General features: G+C 57.8%; 1 protein-coding gene across 1 annotated transcript in view; it reads left to right on the top strand.

Moving 5' to 3' along the window:
- Window positions 1-5,538: 5,538 nt before the first annotated feature.
- DSCAML1 (DS cell adhesion molecule like 1) overlaps window positions 5,539-19,817 on the top strand; it is a gene marked incomplete at both ends in the record, with an annotated part of 94,714 nt that continues 80,435 nt past the window's right edge. Inside the window, 3 exons of the mRNA XM_084301639.1 lie at window positions 5,539-5,581; window positions 12,820-13,137; window positions 15,897-16,043. Coding sequence (XP_084157765.1) covers window positions 5,539-5,581; window positions 12,820-13,137; window positions 15,897-16,043 — 508 coding nt within the window. The remainder of the gene's footprint in view (window positions 5,582-12,819; window positions 13,138-15,896; window positions 16,044-19,817) is intronic.

Raw genomic sequence — 19,817 nt, 5'->3', positions numbered from 1 at the left:
TTAAATTAATAAATAATGTATTTATTATAGAATGAAATAAAATAATTTTATTTCATTTAATTTCATTATTTCATTCCATTCCATTATTTTATATTATTTTATTTATTTCACCGTATTTATTTTATTATTTATTTTATCATTTATTTTATTTATTGTGCTTTATCTTGCTATTTTGTTTTTAATTTACTTTATTTCTCTTTGTTTTATTTTATTTTACTTTTAAGTGCAGCCCCTGGTGGGAGCAGGGCCCCCGAGGCTTTTGGCACACCAGGCACCCCCACGCTGCCGGGGGGGGGAACCTGGCTCACCTGGTTCGGTTGGGCTCCCATCGAGGTCAGACGCTGGCAGCAAAATAGGATTAGCTGGGGGGAGGTTATTAGACAAAATCCGTGCAATTTGTATAATCTGAGGTGCTTATTTAACACGGTAAGGAGATTATTTCAAAATGTAATTTTGATTTGACACTGACCCACTAATAAAGACCCGTGGCAGCCTCGCTCAGGAGGGGAGCAGCTCCCATTTTATGGCACGGATGGGGCACAAGCCAAGGGCTGGCCCTGCCTGCCCCCTGCTCTGTGGCTGCACCCCCCCCAAAAGAAGGAGCCAAGGGCGCAGAAGCCAGGAGGGCAGATGGCATGGGAGATGGACCCCATCCTCAGCAGGGGTCCTCGTGTCCTTCAGGGCTCCCCATTTTCCCCCATCTGTGGCCGTGGGGGGGCTCGGGAACACACGTGCCCTTCAGGGTGTGTGTCCCCTGGCACCAGCCCCCCAGAAAGCCCCATACATCCAGCTCCTGCAGCTGGGGGGGCAGATTAATGGGATAGAAAAGCTGTGTCTGGCTCCCTGCGCGGGGGGATCTCCGTCTCGGCACCAGATGGCATTAATAGCATTATTCTGCACGGCTCAGCGCCGCGCGTGCACGCACGCTTGCACAGCCCTTTGCACACCCGGCTGGGGGCTGTGCCAGCGGACACGGAGAGGGGTCCCCGGGGAGCTGCTGGGAACCAGGACCAGCAGAAGGGAAGGTGACATCCCCATCCCGGGGCAGGTGTCCTGCTAGCAGCCCCTGCCCATGGGGTGGGCACACGGACGTGCGCAGCCCCCAGGCCGGGGTGTCCACTCCCTGGCAAGCACCTCTGAGGTCCTTCACTTTGGGCATTGGTGCCAGGAGCTAGAGGAGTGGCGAGGTCACAGGGGAAGGCCACCACGTCCCTGCTCAGCTGCTTTTCTCCCATTGCTGCCCCAGCAAAAGGCTCCTGCTCTCCCTGGGGCTGGGGCAGGGGAGCCACAGCCCCCATCATGGGGTGCCCACGGGACCGGCCCCAGCCCTGGGGCTCAGCTGGGAGCTGCTGGCCTTGGCAAGGAGGCATTCAGCTTCTGCCCTGAACCAGGCAATCTTGGAGGATTTCTCTCACACTCCCTTGAGCCATTAATCTTCTCAGAGGAAATCTTTTCTGTGACACAAAAGGGATCGAGTAATAATACCGTGGGCAGCCGGAGTGCCCTTTTCCTCAGGGAAGGCGCCCAGGTGAGAAGGGCTGCCCCTGGGCACCGACTGTTCCCAGCCTCTGGATGGACAGGTACGAGGGAAAGGGGCTCCGACCAGCTCCTTTTGTGCTCCATCCACTGTAAATTCGAGGAGGAGAGGCACAAGGACAGGACGAGGAGCAGCAGCCGGAGATGCTGGCTGCTCATCTCGCCCTGCCAGGAGCCTGCCAGCGCGGCTCTGCCATCTCCGCCATGCCAGGGACGCGTTTGGCCTGGGAGGAAACATGCAGCAAAATGTCTCCTAGTTAGTTAAAACAGGAGAGCAGCAAATGGTGACTAATGGAGCCAAAGAGGAGCACTTGACGACGTGGGGAGCTGGGGCCGGGCTGGCGGGGAGCCAGCCACATGCCTCCTTCTCCCTTTGTTCGGCTCTCGGAACAGGCAGCGCATCCATCAATAGCAACGGAGCTGCCAAAGCAGCGGCGCTCCGCGGTCTTAAATTATCCTCCCGAGTGAAGTAAATAACATTTCGGCCCCCGTTTCCCTGTTGCACACGCCCCGGAGCAGCGGTTACGAGGAGTCACCGGGGGCGCCCTGTGCGCTCCGGGCACCCCGGGGTGGGCGCACGGGGAGCGGGGCTGGAGAGCCCGGGAGCATCGCCACGGGTCCGGGCCCTCCAGCTCCGTGCTCGGCTCGGCCGGGACGAGCCTCTCCGCTCTGTGACGCTAGGGGGAGGCAGAAGCCAAGGGAGCTGCGGGCAGGAGCCGGGCCGGGCCGGGGCCGGGCGCGGGGCCGAGCTCCGGGGGCCGGGAGTCGCGGCGCGGCGGTGCCCGGTGCCTGCTGCTGCGCCCCTGCCCCTGGGACGGGGCTGGAGATGGGGGCTGCAGCTGGATGTGGGCGATTTGGGGGGGCTGGAAGCACCCTCCTTTGGGCCGCTTTCCCCACCGCTCCTCTGTGTGCCAGCAGCTTTTTGTTCCCGGGGGAAGAAACGTGCCAAGGAACGCAGCCGGTGAGCTAAGAGGGTGCTGAGCTCAGGGCACCTTGCAATCCCCGGGGTTCTGGGGCACGGGGGATTTGGGAGCTGAGTGTAAATGTGATCCAGACCCAGAGTAAAAAAGTTAGAGCCAGAAAAAGCTGCTTGGGCTAGAGCTGCTGTGGCAGCATTGCTCCGTGTGCTGGGGCAGAGACAGGAGTGTGTGGGAGAGCCCCTGCTGTGCTCCGGGCTGAGTGGGGACAGTCCCTTCTCCTGAAGGGAGGAAATCCACCAGGGACCTGGACGTGTGCTGCTGTAATTTCCCGTGGGTTTTGTGGAGTTTGGGCCAGGGAAGTGTTTTTATGGTGTGAGCATCACCTTTAGCTGTGCAGCGGCGCGTCCTGCTGGCTGTGGCAGGCTGTTCACTCTATGTTAGCAGCTGAGTGGAGCCTGACACACGTGTCCCGGTGTGTTGGTGCAGGTCGGAGCAGCCCAAACAATTCCTGCAGTGAATTTTATCCCTTCCTGATCCCAGCTGCACAAAGCCCATGACACTCCCAGCCAGCTTGCTAGCAGGATAGCGGCTCTCCGGGCTGAGCACTCATGCAAAGGAGATGCACAAAAGCTTCCTGTGAGCACTGAAACGTGGGAGCTGTGGGAAGTCCAACGTCCCTAAATGGTGGCTGCTGTGCATGGAGCTGGAGTCCCAGGTGTGGGCTCGTAGGAGCCAGCTCCAGGAGGGCCTGGCTGCCTGCCCTGCTGCCAGACCCGCGGGGCTGGTGCAGAGCGCGTCTGGCGCGGGAGGCTGACAAATGGCCTCGGCTGCGCAATCGATGGAGGAGCACAAGGGCAGGAATGAACAGCACGGGCAGCTCGAGGGCTCGCCGTGGCTCCCCGAGTGTGACCCAGGGCTGGTGGTCTGCCCCACTGGGCTCTCCTCATCTCCTCCCGAGCTCCCTCTGGTCCTGCAGGCACGTGCTGCCCTCCCCGGGAGGAAGGGGCTGTAGGCAGGGTGAGGTCAGTGCTCTCGGTGGGGGTTAGGAGTGATGGAAACCCCCTGGGGGGTGCTGAACAGCCAGGGGAGCTGATAACAAAGCACTGAGCGCATTCATTCCCCCTGCATGTGTGCCTCTGAGGGAGATCTGTGCGGTCCCATGGGTGCTGCACCAGCGAGCATCCTGCCAGCCCTGCACCCCTGCTTCGTTTGGTGCTCAGCACCTGGTCACGGTGTGCGGGCAGCAGGAGGCTCTGGCAGTTTTTGTAGCTGGAAGATTCCCATTAGCAGGCTCGGCTGTGCTGCCATCCCGCAGCAGCTGCTGGGGAGGGAAGGGGCAGATGCTTGGCATGTGGCTGGCACTCCCCAGAGCCTGGGACTTGCTCGTGGCCTTGGGAACGGGCCTGAATACCAATTTCCTTGCGAGGTGTCAGCTAACATCTGCGCACGGATGGAGCTGGCTGTTGACACCTCGCTTCCTGGAGGGGTGCGTGGGCGCAGGGTGGGCAGCACCCGGTGCTTCGTCACGTCTGGGGACGCTGGTGGCACGGCCCCAGCTGGGGATGAGCTGGCAGGGGGGGTGCACGTGCACGGGTGGGAGGGCTGCGCGCGGGGACACCCACGCACGGTGACAGAGATGCTGAGGCAGCCCAGAACGGCTGTGTAGGGGGTGGTGACGGAGCTCACAGCACCCAGGAAGGTGAAGCACTGCCTCGGGGGGGAGGAGGAGGAGGAGGAAGAGCTGTGGCATCAGGCCAGCCCTGCACGGTGTTCTCTACCACCTCTGCTGTTGACTTCTTGGCACTGAGGTCTGGGTGGGCTTTATCCTGCCCATCAATAAAACAAGGATGGGGAGAGTCTGGCTTTGGGGAGGGGAAGGGGGCTGTGGGGTGTGTGTGTGGGAGCCTCTGCCCTCCTGGCTCCTGTGTCCCTCCTGTGCAAAATGGCAGGGCAAGGGGCACTGCAGTGCAAGGGGCACCTTGGTGGCATGGTGAGGCTCTTCCAAATGACTCCCAGGTAGGAAGGACTCCAGTGAACTGGTGCAGGTTGGAAATGGCCAAGGAGTCACCTTTTTTCCTAGCTGTTTTTGCTGAGAGATGATGTCACGTTTTCAACTAAATTTAAACTTTTTTAGAAAGTGTTTTTTCTCTCATTCTTCTATTTGAAATCAGAATGCTTCAGTCTTTCTTTCTATTTTCCAACAAATTATGGTTGAAAAGGTTGCTTTGGAAAGCAAAGCAAAACCACTATAATCAGTTCAAGAAAAAGCATTCTGAGCTCCTCTAATGGTTCAGACAAATTGGTTTTGGTGTGACCAAGACTTGAGGAGTAAGATCCTAGGCTCGAATTAAGCCTTAGACAAACATACCCTAAAGTAAAGCATCGACTGGTGTTTGTTACCCGCTGGGTGGAGCGATGCTTGTGCCAGGAGGTCTGCTGGGCCCTGCAGGAGCAGCAAGGCAGGGCTGGTGTCACCTCATTTCTGTCCTGGGGCTGCGAAGAAGTTTCCAGGAGGCCCTGGGTGGAGTGGTGCTGCACAGCTCGGCTGTCCTGGGCACGGCACTGCACACACAGCCGGCAGGAGCAGCTCTGGGGCTGGGGCACAGCTCCCCCGAGGGAGCAGCCTCCTTGGCACGGGTGAGGTCCGTGTTTGCAGAGGATGGCGAGCGTACCTGGCGCGCTCCAGGTTCGGCTTCCCGGAGTGTGCCCGGCCCCAGCCGCCTCCTCTCGACCCCCGTGCGCGCCCCCGGCCCCTGCCGGCAGCCGGGGGGGGCTGAGGAAGGCTGCGAGCGGGCACCCCCCGTGCACGAGGGCCCGGGGGCGAGCGGCGGGGCGCGGGGCGCGGGGGCGGGCAGTGCGCGCAGCCCGGCCCACCCGCCCGACGCCACTCGTCGGGAGAGGGGGGGGGAGGAGGAGGAGGAGGAGGAGGAGGAGAGGAGGAGGAGGAGGAGGAGCGGCTGCGAGCTCGGCTCTGGGCATCTCAACCTGGCTGGCAGCGCGGCGGCAGGGAGCGCGGCACGCCGGGGGCACCGCACCGTCCGCAATTGCGCCGCACCCCGGGGCCATAGGTGCTCTTTATGGCATGTGGCTGGTAACTTTTTTCCTGCTCTACTCTTTGCCGAAAGGTACGTGGCGCCCGGCAGCGGGGACGCGGCGGGCTCCCCCCGGTGCCCTGCACCCCCCCGGTGCCCAGCACCCCCTCCGTGCGCCCCCACGGGGCTCCGGGGCCACGGGCGCGGCGCCCCCCGCGGAGCGCTCCGGGGGTCCCGGCGGGGGGCTCGGGGTGCCGCCCGCCCCCCGGGGGTCCCAGGGGCTCTGGGAGCCGAGCCCGAGCCCCCAGCGGTGCCGGAGCCCCCCGGGGTGCGGGCTGCCCGCTGCCCCGACGGGACCTGCCGGGGCTGGCGGCGGTACTTTGGAGAGCTTTGTTCTGGTGTCCCCGCTTTTCCGGGACTACTTAGAGCGATATCCTAATCCCATAAGACAGGCTAAACCCAGCGATGCTTTAAAAACCCCATCCTTTCCTCCAGGAGGGCTGTGTGAAGTGCAGCCCGGTGGTTTGGTATAAATCAGATCGGGTGGGAAAAAAAAAATAAAATCATGAAACAAGTGTGACGAGGAGATGCACACTTAAAGATTAGGGATTAAATTAAAGTTGGAGATTGAGTGAATGCTACCCGAATCTATGGAGGTAATACTCTAAACCAAGTCTCTGCTATGGATGCAATTAAAAAAGAAAGCCAAGGAGCTGCACGTAACATGCATAGTTAAATCACAGGGCGTTTGTTACAACAATCAATCGATGTTACATAAAGGAATTGCCCATTTCCAATTCCGTGGGAATTTTTAATTATGTCCCAATAATAAATTACCTCTTTGTGCATCACCCGATCCGCAGACGTAGCGATGAAAGTGCCCACCTTTTGGAAAATTGTGTGCTCAGAGGATGTAAGATGACATTTGCCCTAATTATCTTTTTTGACATTTGAGAACAGCAAAGGGGGAATTTTAGGCAATGAGGAAAGAGAAATAAAAGGGAACCGAGCTGGCTCCTGAGATGAGACTTCTCTTGCTGTCTATTGAATTACACATCTATCTTAATGCTAATCCAATGAAAAATATTTACCAAGGTTTAATAGGGCATCCTGTCCAGTGGCATGGTGATGATCAATTATTCCATCAATTATTAATTATGGAATAGCTGCTTTATTAGAGCTGGACTAAAACTGCATTTGGGAGCTTTAACCAAAATCGCTTTTGTTTAGGATCTGCTGAGCTGAACGTGCCAGCGTCTGCTTTGCTTACATTTGCATTTTTACTGTGCTAAAAGGAAAAAAAAAAAAAAAACAACCAGCATCAAAACCGGAAACAAATAGCCATCGAGGACACCACAGTTCCCCTACCTCCACCCCCAGTAGTCAAAATAATAACGAGCTGCACCAGGTTTATTGCTTTTGCATGTTTTGAGCCCCAGCTTCTTTGGAAAAAGGCTCTCTTCCCACAGAGCTATCTCTTCTGAGAAGAGCAAATTAAAAGCCTCCATTAGCACAAGTCCTTGTGGCCTCATTTTCTCTCTTTTTTTTTTTTTTTTTTTGAGAAATAAAACGTATCTTCACTATCGAGCCGTCTTGGTGATGGAAAGTGTTAAAGTGAAATGGTTCCAAAGAGAGGACAGCAATACAATGGAAGTTTCATTATAATAATAGGATAAAAAAAAAATGAATTGCTTAATGCACGATAAACCTTTCAGATACTTAATATTTCTGGGCATCGAAGCACAACCTTTTAATATGTTCCTGCTGTAGAACAAGAGCTCGAGTAGAAACTAAAAGCAAATAAACATTTGATCCAGGGGACCACTGAAGTTTAGAAATCTCTGAATGAGCTCTATCTGCTTATTTCTCCCTTGCTCATAAAAGAAAAAAAAAAAAAGGTGCTTGGCAAGCAAACGAGCGGGGAGTTGAGCAGAAAGAAGGTCTGGTGGCGTGAGTGTGAGCAGCCGCACCGAGGAGGAGGGGATGCGAGTGGCGAGCAGTGTGATGAAGAGCACAGTGGTCAAAACTGAGAGGCTTTGAGCTGGGAAAGCATCTCCCTGCGTGTTCTTGCTGGGTCTCTCTGCCTGCTGATTTATATTGGCATGATATTTACATTATGTTCCTGTATTGGGTGCAGTGAACTATGCAGCTTGCATTTTTTAATCTCTCCCCATCTCGGCCCCCCAGCGTGGCACAGCGCTCGTTTCTCTGAAATGAAACATGGAAACCTCATTAAATGCACGGAGGAGAAGGCTGCAGCACTGAGCTCCTCGCCATGCCCGGCGTGCGTTTAGCCCGCGGATAGCCAACATTTCCCAGCACAAGGAGCCACGATGGCAACTTGCCCGGAGCCCTTACCTGCACCCGGCGTAGGTTTAGGGCTGCTCCCGCTTTTGGATGAGAAAACCGAAATAGGCAACCCTATATTTCTTGGTGCGTTTGCTCTCCGGAGGAATAGAGACTGCCTCGCTCGGGTTGCGAGTGCCAGGGACGTGCTACCGAGCAGCCCTTGCCGGAGACGGAGGCTGGCTGGGAGCTGCAGGCTTAGGGCTGGGCAGCGACGGCACGGGGCGCGTTGTGCTGCAGCGCCCGCGGTCCTGCCCATATGGTCCGAGGTGGAGGGATGAGGAGCGCGCTGTCCTCGTTTGAAGCAGCTGACGAAGCGAGAGCAAGAATAAAAGTGGAAGCGTGTCTCTGTGGCAGGAATCCTTCTGACATGGCAGCATGTGAGTTTTGAGCTGTGCCGTGGATGATATGAAGTCATCTCACACCCAAATAAGCAGACTGCTAATGAGTGCGACTTCCTAGGAGGGCATGAGGGAGGAAGGTGTTTGGATGTCGCAGCAGCTACAAAGCGTGCTTTAATGGGAAGCGTTTGCAGTGGCTGGTTCGGGTCCAGAATGTTTCTTGTCTTTGAAATCTAAATTATAGCCAGCTACGTATTTCTGTGTTATAATTCTCTGAGTTACCCTTCCCCTGCTCGGGGATTCTTTAGGAATAAACCTGAAGGCATACGATCTGCATATTGCCATCATCACCTGCTAGCAGAGCCGTACCAAATATTTTGGAAATCCATTTCCTGACTTTTGCTAGCAGCAGCTGCCTCTTGGAAAGGCTGTTGGGTTTCGTTTCCGTGGGAGAGAAGGGAGCAAGCACAACTTAAAGGGGAAGGGATGAGGCGTGCGAGCTCCCTTTCACCACTTGGTTTTACTGACCCGTTTCCCACATCTCTCCCTGTCCTGTCGCCCACGGGGCAAAAATCCTTGTCTGTGCTGTTTAGGGCGAGTGTGCAAGCTGTGTTTTGCAGGAGCCCTGGGCTGGTGGCTCTGGAGGAGCACGTCCTGCCCGGTGTGCCTGCCCGGCCTCCTGCTGGCACCGTGTTGTCACCCACCTGGGCCACGTCCCTGCTGTCCCCTCGGGACCTGGACTCTGTATTTAGCACGGATGAGGCTGCTGTCTGCGGTCCCTGGTTGTTCCCCACCTCCTGGAGGAGCTGAGGGAAGCTGAAGGGAGCTGGTGCAGAGCTGGGGACGCGTCCGGCCCTGCGGGGATGGGGTGGTGACACCGGTGCTTGTGGGCAGCTGAAGCAGGAGGTGACCCCAGCACCACGTTCCTGGGGCCAAGCAAATCAGTGGGGAGTGCTGCTTTTCCACGCAAGGGTTACAGCCTCTGCCTGGGTGCTGCTGTAATAGCTGGAGGTGGTTCAGGCCTTCATTTCCATGCAGATGCATTAAGGAGCAGGCGGCAGCACTCCGAGCCCTTCCCTGCGGAGGACCGGAGGCTCTCCTCGCTCCATCTCCCCCCACACAGGAGGTGGCTGCGAGCTCCAAGGCTGTCCCCGGGTGGGATTTGCTCAGGGGCTGGAGTGCCAGGGCTGGGGAAGGTGCTTGGGTCACTGCCCGTGGGGTGCTGGGCTCCTGCTGAGCCCCCCAGGCTGTGCTGGGCATTTTGGGGGCACCGCTCCCACCCCCAGCAGGGGTCCCTGGGGAGCCTGCATGTCTGGGGTCCTGGCTTCATCCCTCGGGGCTTGAAAGGTGCTGGCATGGGGTGACACCCATGTGGGAGAGCTGTGCTGCTGCTGGGGGTGTGCCTGGGCTCTGTGGGGTGTTGGAGAGCTTGAAGGGCACCAGCCGTGTGCCCGTCCCCTCGCCCTGCTGCTCCTCTCCCTGGCCCTTCCGCGGTGCCCCAAGGTGTCACTTCTTGCTCCGTCAGATCCAAGGTCACTCCCTTTGTTAGCAGAAAGGTTATCAAAGCCTCCTGGAGATGAGGGCTTGGTGGCAGCTCGTTCCAGGGAAGGCCAAAGGCTGGCCCAGCACTACAGGTGTGCAGGCAGCGCGGGATGGAATTGCTGCCCAATTTCCTCCAGCTGGGAGGAAAGGCTACGACTTGCCACCTACCTCCAATTCCCACCCTGCTGTGTGTGCCAGGCTTCAGTTCACCTTCCCCTTGAGCTTGGCAGGTGTCAACCACCCTTAATGAGGATAATAAACGAGTGGTGAGGTGGTGATTAGCCTGCAGTTCTTCACAGCCTCTTGGGTTTGGGGACAGCTGAGGGGTCCTGAATGCTAACACAGGCATGCATTGAGGGCAGGAGAAGAAGCCTCCTACTCCAGGAGAAACATCCCTAATTGCCCTCATGTGCAGCCAGTTGTTGTCTGAGGAGTCCTAAATCCACTTAGTGACAAAAGGACCAGCTCTGCTGGGAGGTTTGGGGGTGAGGAAGGGTTGCATGGCTGGGCTTTTATCTGGGGTGGCATTTCTGTGCTGCCGCAGCCTGTGCTGCCTCTCACGCAGGGCTCACACCTACATCTCAGCTGCCTCTTCCGAGGTACGTGACTTGCTGACAAACCCCGGGGTCAATTTATGGCCGCTCTGCCTTAGCCACTCGTTAGAGTAAATGAGTGCCTTCGGTGCAGCGCACGGCTCTGCAGAGCGGAGAGCCGCCGTGCTTCTGCGGGTTCTGGAGTTTGGCAAGTCCAGCCATCAAGACTAGTAAATATTCCTAAGGGATGATAGCAAAATGACTTGCTTCTCCCAGCTCAGAAAGAGATATTAATATTTCAATACCTCTAGGTTGCAATTTAGTACAATTTAAGAAGATTGCACTTTGATAACTTCAAATACCTGCCGTTCAGAGCAAGCCAGGCAGTGTCCGGCCACGTGGTGGGCTTTGTGCAGGTCTGCCTCCACAGCAGCCTGGGCTGGGGTGTTCGGTGCCGTGTGCCTGCAGCTCCCCCAGCAGAAACCAGCGCATGTGGAGCCCTTCCTCCGTCGCCGCCTCTGCTCGGGCTCGTGTGAATTAATGCCCTCGATATTTAGGTTAGGGTCAGCACATCTGACCAGATGTGAGCAGTGATTTCTGGTTTAAAAATATTGCGGAGCTATTTCTAAATATTTAATCTCTCGGTGATTTGGAGACAGTTTTATGAAACATGGAATTAGGATGGTGCTCAATGCTAAATGGTAAAGGAGATTATCTGGATTTAACTCTATGCGTCTGTCACATAACTATTGCCAATCCCATAACTTCCATTTTCTATTAAAAATCCCTTTCCCCCTTTGACCTGAAAAAGCTTCATGGCTAAGCTGAATTTCAGTTTAGGAGGTATTTTTCCACTCTTTTCCCCCTCCTACCACCAAGCCCCCCCGGGGGGGCTAAAAGAGGAGATTTCCCCGTCGGGGGGTGGCTGCTCTCCCACCACTGCTCCAGGACGGACCCCAGGACCCAGCTGGAGGTGTGGGGTGCAGGATGGGTGCACAGCACGCTCCGTGTGCTGGGAGCCCTGTGCTGAGCTCGGGAGGTGGGCAGTGCCCTGGGCAGCCCATAAATGTGGTGTTTGGTGTGCGGTGCTGGTGCTGCGCCTTGCCTCTCACTGGTCCCTTACACCCATGGTTCGCGGGGCTGCAGGGTCCTTGGGGTGGGACCACTGGGCTCTGAGCAGGAAAAGGAGGAAAATCGGTCACTTTGGGTGATGGTTGGTGCTGAGTACACGGAGAGCAAGACACGGAGGCTCTCACCTCTGGTTTAGTGGTGCTGAAAGGCACGTGGACATCCTGCTGGTGGCAGGATGGGGGCTCTGCGCAGGAAGGGCCGAGGGGCTGTGGTGCCCGTAACCTGGTGGAAAATGGTCCTGAGCACGCAGGGGACACAACAGGAGAGGGCTGTGCTCTCAGATCCCACCTGAGGAAAAGAAAACTCTTTTCCATGGATGTGGGCAGCTTGGTGCTGTGGCCAACGGCACCTCCGGAGCCTTTCCTTGTCCGGCAGCTGCGCTGCCCCGGAGGTGCTGCCTGGAGGATGTTCATGCAAGGAGACTCTTCCCTTCTCCCCCCTGCTCCTGTTCCCTCCTCCCCAAGTTGAGGAATCGAGGTCAGGGAGGGTCCCCGGTGGCTCGTTGGGAGCCAGCAGCGTGGTGTTATTTGCGTGTTGGCTCTGCGGCACCACGAGCGGTGCTCTCAGCCAGAGCTATTAATACACCCGCCGAGGGCCGCTTTCTATATCCGTGTCCTGCCGCCCACGCGGAAAAGTGTGGCTAAAAAAAGAAAAAAAACGAGCAAAGTGACTGGGGGCTGCCTCATCCGTATTTATAGGAGGCTTCGCTGGCTGTGCTCGTGGTCCGGGAGTGGGAAGGGGAGGCAGGAGGAGCTGGGCGCAGAGGTCTCCTCCCTGCTTCCCTGCAGCCAGCCAAGTGCCCTGGGAAGCTTCTGGGGGGCCGTGAGCTCCCCTCGGATGGCAGGGCTGAAAGCTCAGGCTTGGGTTGGGGTCCCTGCTCTGACCCCAGGAGAGGACAGCAAGGCCAAAGGCAGTTTTCCTGCTCCTCTCTTGGAGCAGTGGGCTGGCAGCAAATCTTCCTGCCCTGCTTGGGAGAGGTTCACCTGGGGCTCACCAACATCCCGGTGGCTTCCCTGCAGAGCTGCCTGCAGGATGCAGGTGCCCCTAGGTGTCCCCAGCCCTGTGGGTGCCGAGGCACGATGTGAAAGTGTGCTCAGGGCCAGCGGTGCGTGCACAGCCCCAGCTGGGGCCGCACGTCTGGGGGCACCCATGCGTGGAGATTCCTCACGCTGTGCCTTCTCCCCACCGAGGGGGGGATCCTGGCACCCCCCCATGCGTGCACAGCCCCTAGCCGTCCCGGTTAGGCACTCGTGGTCCATGATCCGTGCTGCCAGCAAGAGCGCTGGCCTGTGAAGGTGGCCTTTATGCTTCCAGCTCGTGCACCGATGTCCCTGCGCTGCCTCCTCCTGCTCTGCCACGCGTCGGGGCTGGGCTCGGGGCAGCTGCCCCGGTGGGGGGAGTTATCTGTAATAACCCATGGCCTCTGCTTCCCCCGCAGCTCTCGCTGAAGATGTTGGAACCAGCCTCTACTTTGTGAACGACTCCATCCAGCAGGTCACCTTCTCCAGCACAGTGGGGGTGGTGATCCCCTGCCCGGCCGCGGGGTCACCCAGCGCCGTCCTTCGGTGGTACCTGGCCACAGGCGACGACATCTACGATGTGCCCCACATCCGGCACGTCCATGCCAATGGGACTTTGCAGCTCTACCCCTTCTCGCCATCAGCCTTCAACAGCTTCATCCACGACAACGACTACTTCTGTACCGCGGAGAACTCGGCTGGCAAAATCAGGAGCCCAAACATCCGTGTTAAAGCAGGTAGGAGCTGGGGGGGTTGGGGGGGGGGGTTGATGAGGTGCTGGCTTATCTCCTGGAGCAGTGCTGAGCCAGGGCTGTGCTTGCTGCTGCAAAGGGAGTGATCGGTGCTGTGCGGATGGGAGCAGAAGGGGCTGTGTGTGGGACAGAGGCAGCCTGAGATGTGTTTGCCAAACGGCATCCTGCCCACCTAAGGGCAAATTCTGCCTCTGTCGGCTGTGGAGCAAGGAGCAGGGCCACGGTGCAGGGTTTGGGTGCCCCCAGCAAGCGCCTGGGGCAGTGGTGCTGCTGCATCCTTGCTGCAGGAGAGGTCACCCCCCGTGAATCAGCTCTGGCACACTGCAGCCACACACGGGGTGTGCACGAGGGGAGGACCTGGGCCACCTCTGCTTGGAGCACGGAGCCCCCCCTGCCCCTCTCAGACCTGCCTGCTCCCACTGCAGCATCCAGCCCGAGCATGCCAAGGCCTATTAAGCAAAGAAAAAAGGAGGAATATGGCAAAGAGCTGCTTCCAGAAGCCATTATAGTAAATTATTGACCAGGCTGAGGAGGGCTAATAGCCCAGGAATGGCTTCATTATGTAACCTATTAAAAGTGGGGCTAGCAGAGGGAACATGACAGAAGTGACTACAGGGTTTTTTATTTTAATACCTTGTACTGCCGAGTAAATTGGTATTAACCCCCCTTCCCGGGGTGAATTATTTACCAACATTACCAGGTTACCTATAAACCACCGCGGAGCGGAGGAGGGACAGCAAACGGGGAGGGTGCAATAAATGGGGACGTGCAGCAGGGAGCTGCTGCCCAAATCGTGCCGGGGATTTGTGGGGGTCCCTCGATCCCTGGGGACCATGGGGGGGGTGTCTCGTGGGGCACCCACCCTGGTGCTGGCAGCGTGGGGTGAAGCATGGTGCGGGGTGAGCACGGCCTGGCTGCAGCTTGTGCTTCCCAGGTCCTGGGGCTGGTGAGCCTGGGCTCAGATTTGCTAAAAGTGGGGAGTTTTGGCAAACTTGCCTGGCAGGGAGTGAAAGGGAGGGTGTGGTTGTGCAGGGCTCACACGAGGGGATGCTCTGGGGGTGCTGCAGGGGACACATTTTGCCCCTGCTCCTCGCCTGCCCCCCTGCGCTCAGCCTCCGCTGCCCTTCCACATGCTGAGGGGTTTTTGGGATCACAGCAGGCTGGTGGCAGGGCTGAGCCCTGCCTTAATGCCCCCCTGTGAGCAGGCCTTCAGCTGGCAGCCTGGCTGTCTGTGCCCCATTAGCAGGTGCAATTAGCAGACGCAATTAGCAGGCACTTCCCAGCAGGGCCACGTGTGGGGCACTGGGGCCACCAGGACGGCCGGGCTGCAGTGTTTCCTGGCTGCGGTGGTTCCTGGTGCTTTGGCTTTATCCTGGTTGGAAATGGCTGCGAAACGTCCCCCTGCTTCTGCATCCACCCAGGCTCGTGTCCCCATTGCTCTCCCCTGCTTTGTGATGGCCGTGCAAGTAAAGCCAATTAAAGCTGTATAAAGAAAGCAAATAAACCCCAATTAAAAACACGGGGAATTGGAGAAGTCTCAAAGCTTTGGGAAACCTGGTAGTGAGTGCGTGGAGTAAATCTCTCTAGCCAGTGGGAAGCTTTCAGTGTGCCAGTGGGGGCTTTAATTCACCCTTTGGGAGCAGGAGGCTCGGCAGCAGCAGGGGAAACTGGGGCTGGCTCAGCACGGAGCTGGGTTTGGGGCTGCTGGGGGCAGCCGAGGGGCTGGGCGCACGGGGCAGCAGCCGGGCTGGATGGTCCTCGTGCTCCCTGCTGGCCTTTAAAGCCCGTGAATAAGCCTCGGCTCCATGTGATTAAGGAGGCTTTTGCTACCTAATCTGCTTCAGTGCTGGTGTCCCTTGGTGGGGGCTTCTCCCCTGCAGCCCCAGCTCGCTGCCTCCCCTCTGCCAGGGGCACCCAGTGCATAGCGGGGAGCTGGGGGGTGGCACACATGGGGCACCCCCTGCAGCTGGCCATTGATTGCTTTATGGCTGTCACCTGGCGTGTGGCACCGGCAGGGGGAGTCACCCAGCACCCCAGGGAGATGGGGGTGGAAATGCCAGCACCCCTCACTGCCTGCCTGTTGGAGTAGGGTGCATCGCCAAGGGGTGCTTTCCACTTGGGGTAAACAGCTTATTTTTGTGACCTTTGGAGTTTTTTTTTTTTTTCTGAAGAGATTTGTCTGCTGCTTTTGTTCTGGCCGTGGGGTGTCATTAAAGGAAGGAAATGGCTGTCCCCTCACGGTGGCAATGTCCAGGTGTCCTACAGGGCACAGTTACTGTCCCCAGGTGGAGGCACCGGTACTTCTTCATTTGCATCCTTGGAGTTCCTGGTGCCTGTTTTTTCTGGGCTCGGTGATGGTTCCTGGGCACAGCGGTGTCTCGTATGTGCTGATAAGGCTGCGGCAGACCCAGCTGCCCTAATGAGAGCTGCAGGAGGGCTTGGCCCCAGGGAGCACCCTGCTACTGGGGCGTGCATCACCCCGAGGGACGGGGCAGCTCTGGGGGCAGCTCATGGGCACCCTGTGACAAGGACAAGGCTCAGAGCACCCCTCGGGGATGGGGAAGTGAGCAGCAGAGTTACCTCGTGCTGCCTCTGCCCCTGCTTCTGTGTGGGCCAAGTGTTGTGGATGGGAGCAGTTTATGGCTGGGTGGGTTTGTTTGTTTGGGAGCTGTGGGATTAAAACGAAAGGCAGCGTGCTCGCTTCCAGCGCCGCCACGCCACCAACCATCTGCTCTTCTCCGCAGTTTTCAGGGAGCCGTACACCGTCCGGGTGGAGGACCAAAGGTCGATGCGTGGAAACGTGGCTGTTTTCAAGTGCCTCATCCCCTCTTCAGTGCAGGAATACGTTAGTGTTGTGTCCTGGGAGAAAGACACCGTTTCTATCATCCCAGGTAAGAGAGGCGCTGCTGGGAGAACGCCCGGTGCTCTCGGAGAATCGGACCTGCTCTGCCGTGCCAGGCTGAGCATCGTGGAGAATGTTTTTGTGGTTTGTCGTCTGTGCTGCCAAAGCCAAGGTTTTGTGGATGGACGTGTTGGGGCTTCGGACTGGAGAAGCCTGGTGGTGCTGCCTTCGGGGTCCCCGGTGCTGTGGCTGTGCTCTGAGCATCGCCGTGCTCGCAGGTGCCTGGTGTAAGCGTGGCAGCGTGTGTCCTGTCCTGGTGTCCCCCCTGTGGCTGTGTGGCACCTGGGGCTGGGGCATCAGCTCCTGCCCCTGCTGTCCCTGTGCTGACCCGCAGCCATCAGTGGCACACAGGTCAATATTCCAGCTTTCCTCGTGTGTTTTCACACCAGCTTCAGCCATGGGAAGAGGCACTCTGCTAAAGGCATCGAGTGCCTCTGTGCTGGCACGGGAAGCACCTTGGCCACCCGGTCTGGATGTGTCCCACCCAGCACCAACGCTGCTGTTGTGGTTTTGGGTTGGGGCCGTGGTGGGGACAGCAGCGCCTGTGTCTGTGCAGGGAGCTGCCACCCTTGGGTAGTTCCCTGAGATTTTTGGCAGGCACTGCGCACCCTGAGTCCCGGTGAGAGCAGAGAGCCTCTAAAAGCAGAGACTGGGCCCAGCAGATCCCCTGGGTTGGACACGAGCTGGTGCCTTGGTGTGGCCAAGCAGGAGGGGAAAGGAGCAGGGGACATGGGTGTGCTGTGCCTCTGCTGGTACGCTGGGTCCTGCCAGGCTTGTCACAGGCTGGGGAGCAGCACGGGGCCACGGGCAGGTGCTGAGCACTGCGTGGAGCCACCAGTGTCCCCATGTACCGGGGTGACCTCTTGGCTCCCTCCCTGGCTGTATTGATGGCAGCGCTGGCTGCCCTGCGCAGCGCGTGTAAGCTATAGCAAAGCAATCGATGCTGCTTGCCCCAGGGGATCCAGAAAGAATTAAAGGATTTTGCCCAGAGTGAGTGCTCAGTGCTTGATATTTGCTCATAGGTCAGTAAGTCCCGATGCTCCTCTGGGGCTGGGCATCACCACACTGGCCACGCGGCGGGGACGCGCCCAGGGGCTGGCATGGGGGGCACAAGGGGGGTGGCAGCTGGGGGGACAGCCTGGTGCCAGCCGCTGACCATGCAGGGGAGGGGATTTGCTTTAATCCGCCTTGCAGGGATGTTTCCTAAGGAGCTTAAGGAGCAAAGTGCTTCACCTGGAGGGGGACAAGCTTCCTGGGGGCTGCGGTGGCTCTCGCTGGTGGCGTCCCTCAGGGCGCAGCTGACCTGCTGGCTCAGCGCTGCCCTCTCCTCCTGCTGTGGGGCTCTGTGGGGTCTGTGCAGCACCGGCTGCGAGGTGACACCCAGAGCGGTGCTGAGCTGGCGGCCGGGGCAGCAAGGACACCTCTCTGACACCCGCTGTGCCCGTCCTGGCGCTGGCACCGAGCCTGTGCCAGGCGGCAGAGCCGGGGCGCTGAGCCAGCTCCCTTGCCATGGTCAGGAGCTGGGTTTATGGTGCCCCTCCTCCCCAGCACTGACCCACTTCTGACAGTCTCGGGATGAAATATTGCATGAGACTCCTCGCCTCCGGAGCACGGTCTTCCCCAGGCAGGGGTTGGGAAGGATGCTCGTGCGTTGATGGGCAGCTGCTCCGTGCCTGCAACAGCCTTTGGCCCGGGAAGGGAGATTCTGGTTTAGCAAACAGCCTTCCTGAACACAAACCTTTCTGGCATTTCAGGGTGTTTTGTGGTATCACAGAAATGCCCGCTTCGTTTTACTAGGTGAGAAACCCCTGGGTGGTCTCTGAGGCCCGTTTACAAGCCTTTTTGGGGGGGGTTGCCCTGAGGCCGGCCGCTGCGCAGAAGAGGCATGGGAGGCGCTGGCAGGGTGCAGGCTCGGCCACAGCCTCAGCACAGCCCTGGGGAACAGCTGCTTTTGCCCTAACATGGGGTGTGAGGTGGGGTTTCAGTGCCCTGCTGGCTCTGGCAGGGCTTGCTTGGAGGTTTCTGGCACTGCCCTGCTGCTTTGGGCACTCCTGAGGGTGCTGAAAACCCCAGGGACTCCAGCGGCCGCCCTGAGGAACTTGCGCTGTGCGGTGGAGCTGGGTGGGCCGTTTGCATGCCAGGTGTTTGTAGCTTCTGGTGGGTTCTTACGCTGCTTTTGTAACAAAACAAGTAGTGCTTGGCCAGGGCTGCTCAGCCCTTGTCTCCTCCAGCACCTCTCGGGAGGACGAGTGGTGGTTCCAGGGGCTGGAGCGCGCAGACACTTTGCAGCACGTCATCTGCTCGAACCGCCGCCTGGGCTGAGCGCTGGTAATAGCTCTGCAGGCTCTGCTGTGCTGCAGCTCTGCTTTCAGGAGCAGAAGGCACAAAACTCGGGGCTTTGCTTGGCACCGTGTCCCTGTCCCCAAGCAGCTGGCAGGCGCGGGTGGTGCGGACCCCACAGCCGAGACCCCTCGTTGTGGACAGAGCCCCGGGTGAGCCTGGTGCCGTGCTGGCATCGTGCTCCGGGGATGGATCCACATCCTAAGAGCTCTGCCCTGAATTTTCTTCTCACCTTGCAGCCCCTGGTGCTGCAGTGCATTCCTGGCACGTGGGAGCAGTGTGGTGTCTGCGCTCCGTCTGAAGAGCAGCGCGCTCGTCACCCGGGCACCCGTGCGCTTGCATGATCTTAACCAGACTTGTTCCCAAGTTCGCTTTTGCGGTGGATTTTTTAATATGATGATTTAATTAGAGTGGAACAATTTTAACATTCTAAAGCAATAATTACCCTAAAGACAGAACATATAAATCGTGTTACAGTGCAGAGTCAACACAAGCAAACATGTTTTGCTGTTGGATTACAAATATAGTATCTGCCTGAAGCTTATTTTTTTTTCTTGCTATCGCTAGAGCTAAAACTGGCTTTGCTGTTACCAAAAACATGCTCTCCTCCTGACCTCCGGTGAGCCTTTGATTCTGTCCTACTTCTTGGTGTGTAAGGCAAGGAGGGGGCTCCTGCTGCTCCGGGCGAGGAGTGCTGAGCACTGCCAGCCCCCTCGTGCCAGAGGTGTGCCAACACCACGCGTGGTACCGACGGCACTGCGTAGTGCTCCCTCAGTCATCCTCCGGAAACAAAAGGTCTGTGGAGGTACTGCAGCTCTTTCAGAAGTGAAGCCAAGCCTTACTTCAAACTGGGTTTCTTTTCCCCTAATATCAGTGCATGCCAGCCAGTGTTTTTTGTGAAACTTTCCTCTAGTCTCTGCGGAGGACTGTGCTCCTTCCTGCTAACCCTTGGTGCATCAGGGCATGCACGGTCCTAGCAGGCTCAGTAATAAATCCTCCATCCAGAGCGCTCTGTGGCAGAAAACTTTCCTTTCAATGACTATTTTCACCCTAGGTGCTTGCTTTCTGTAGTGTCCCGATTCCTCTCCCTGACTGAAACAACATTTAATAGCCCAGAAATGGGGAAAAAAACCCTGTGAAAGGGAGGACGCGCTTCCTGTGGCACTGCTGGTCTTTCAGGTGCAACCCCGTCTCGCCACGTGTTTCAGGAGCTTCGTGATGGGTTTCCTGTGTTTCTTGGGGGTACTGGGCTGAAAGCTTCCCCCTCCCCGTGGGTGATGGGTGGGGGAATTTTTGGGGTCTGCCTGGGGCTGGTGTGGGCTGTGTGCCACTCCCTGAGCGCTGCTCTTGGCGCAGCAGTGCTCTGCTTTTGGAGGGTGCCTCTGCCTGGCTTCCCTTCATTTAAGTTCCTGACAAGTCTTTT

Source organism: Netta rufina (genome assembly GCF_964035555.1).
Source record: "Netta rufina genome assembly, chromosome: 25".
Classification (NCBI taxonomy): Eukaryota; Metazoa; Chordata; class Aves; order Anseriformes; family Anatidae; genus Netta; species Netta rufina.
This window is presented reverse-complemented; position numbering and strand designations above follow the sequence as displayed.